The sequence below is a fragment of the Zeus faber genome (assembly GCF_960531495.2).
Source record: "Zeus faber genome assembly, chromosome: 1".
In the NCBI taxonomy this organism is placed as follows: Eukaryota; Metazoa; Chordata; class Actinopteri; order Zeiformes; family Zeidae; genus Zeus; species Zeus faber.
Genome location: NC_137193.1, coordinates 57,708,201 through 57,710,700, shown reverse-complemented (window position 1 = coordinate 57,710,700; position 2,500 = coordinate 57,708,201). Strand labels below are relative to the sequence as shown.

Sequence of the window (2,500 nt, the reverse complement as noted above, 5' to 3'; positions counted from 1 at the left end):
TAAAAGCAGCCCTTCCTCTTTCCCTCTCAATGCATGCCAGGCAGGATGGAGGTGTCATAGTATCATTGGAATGTAATTGCACAAGAGGGTTAGTGATATACGTCGGATTCTCAATACAGGAACCATTTATGGCCGCAAAAGTTACTGACGTGACACCCCGTGACAGCCCGCTGAACAGCTGACATCGATGCCGCTCAAGACCGTTCAAAACCGTGAATGACAAACACATTTTTTATTGTTGTACTTCCATGTGTCCCCTATATGCCCATGTCTATGTCCATGCCCTGTGCTAAGACTGAAGCCCCTTTCCCACATGGAATGAAAGGCATAAATGCACCGGCGATGTTCCATATTGGTGTAATTTGGTAACACGGGCCGGTGTCAATGTTCCATAAAAGTCGTTCCGTAAATTTCCCCCATTCTCAACCTAGTATCCGGAAAAAATGCTGGTGCGGCTGTGAGTGGAAGTAGTAGGGAATGGAAGCAGTAACATTGCCGGGAAGATCACTTCAAGTAGGGGTGGAGCTGAATCCAAATACCGGCAAAGCATAAATAGTGGGACTTCACAAATATTTATTTTGTGCAAATATTTAAAAAATGGCGAGTCCTGTGGCGCTCGGCGGCAAAGACGAGAAATTGAAACACATCCAGTCTCTACGGAGACTGGTATTTTTATTCATAAATGTCATTCCTTTTTCTTCATAAAAATGCCACTCAGACCCTAGACCTGTCTCTTAGAGTTAGGGGTGCGTTGCGGTGGCATCGGTCATAAGCGCTTCGCTTGCCCGGCGGCTGCACTGGAGTGTGGAGCGGGAGAGTAAACGAGCGGACAAGGAGAGGTAGAACGGGTGGAGAACGTTCATTCTCCGGAGGCAGAGTGTGGGACAGGTTGAAAATGATCACACTGATGTAATAACATTGGGTTAGGGTTATTGCGTCCAGGGACGGGGGCTCTGTTCCCGCTCTGTCAGCGGAGGGAAATTAATCCGTCCGGGAGGGGCGGGGAGATGGGAATGTGGAAACCGAAGCACTGGTCTGTGAGAGCAAGGAAACAAATCAAACAGATTCAGATTGTATGTCTGTTGCCAACAGGTTGTCCGAACGATCACATCTACACTGGACATAACGTACTAACCCTAACCAATTACGTACTGCATCCGTAACAGTCATCTAATGTGGGAACAGACTCCATGCCGAACTTCTCCATAAACAAGGTCAATGTGTGAAAGACTACCTACTGTCTTTACCGTAGATTTTTTATCCAGCAACATTATGAATTCTATGTGGGAAAGGGCTGAAGTTGCTGTTGTGTATATATGTGCTTCTCCCTCCAGCTGGGGGGCCTGACCCTGCTGGCCATGGGCATCTGGGTGACCGTGGACGGGGGCTCTTTCCTCAGAATTCTAGGGCACTTCTCCAGCGAGGCCATGCAGTTTGTCAACGTGGGCTTCTTCTGCATCGCCGTGGGAGTCATCCTGGTGCTGCTTGGGCTGCTGGGTTGCTGTGCTGCCCACAAGGAGAGCAAGTGTCTCCTGCTCATGGTAGGTGCATTTGGCATCAGTAAAGGGTCGAGAGGCCATATATTTGATCCTGGTAAAAAAAACTAAAAAAAACACCTGAATGTCTGGCAAATATAGATTGTGGTAAAATCCCTGACTATATGAAAATAACGATGAAACAATGAAAATAGAACCAATTAAGACAAAAACGCAATAGTAAGAAGGGGGGGTCTCAGATTAAACCAGATTTTATTTAGGGGGTCTCTGAGGAATAGAGGGTGGGAACCCCTGGTAAAGACATTATGAGGGACAGTGAGAACTTAGGTGAGCCAATCCTTTTTAAAAAAGTCCCATCTACTCATGTAGCATGTTTATGTTGCATGTATTCCGGCAGATGAACATGTACATCTACTGGAATACCACCAATTATTTCAATCATCTCATATTTTTCTTTCTGAAAGACACCAGCGAAACGCTGCGCAATCAAACAAAAGCGGCCACGCCACCCCCTCTGCCCCTGTACTGTACATGGACCATTAATGGCCCACCCTACACCCATCAAGCCTCTGCGGCTCCGCGGCACTCCCACTCTCTCACGGACTCTGAATGGTGACGTTTGTACATTATAACGCTCATTAACGATGGAGATAACTACCTCTTAGTCCACCACGGTGCTTCTAACGAGTCGCACCGGCAGCACATTTCTCCCCCCCCCCGTGCGCCCTCCACCACCTCCGCGCCTCCCATTCAGTTGAGTGATGTCGCTGCGCCGGGTTCTGTGGTGTGCGTTACGCAGAGCTGCGACTGACAGCCTCGGACCACATTTCTATCCGGTGCATGTTCTCCGAGAAACGGCTTCCAGAGTGCATGTAGGGGCTGTGTGACGGAACGCACACCATTATTGAATGGATGCATTTAAGTTTGCGTGAGGTTTTTTTTATTGTCCTTTTGTGTATTAAGCCAGGCTTTATTGGCAATCTTTGTTATTGCACCGAGGAACA

At 47.9% G+C, this 2,500-nt stretch overlaps 1 protein-coding gene across 1 annotated transcript in view; it reads left to right on the top strand.

Moving 5' to 3' along the window:
- The window catches only part of tspan1 (tetraspanin 1), a gene marked incomplete at its 5' end in the record, with an annotated part of 13,529 nt that overhangs the window by 3,103 nt on the left and 7,926 nt on the right, over positions 1 to 2,500 (top strand). Inside the window, one exon of the mRNA XM_079998259.1 lies at positions 1,335 to 1,541. Coding sequence (XP_079854385.1) covers positions 1,335 to 1,541 — 207 coding nt within the window. The remainder of the gene's footprint in view (positions 1 to 1,334; positions 1,542 to 2,500) is intronic.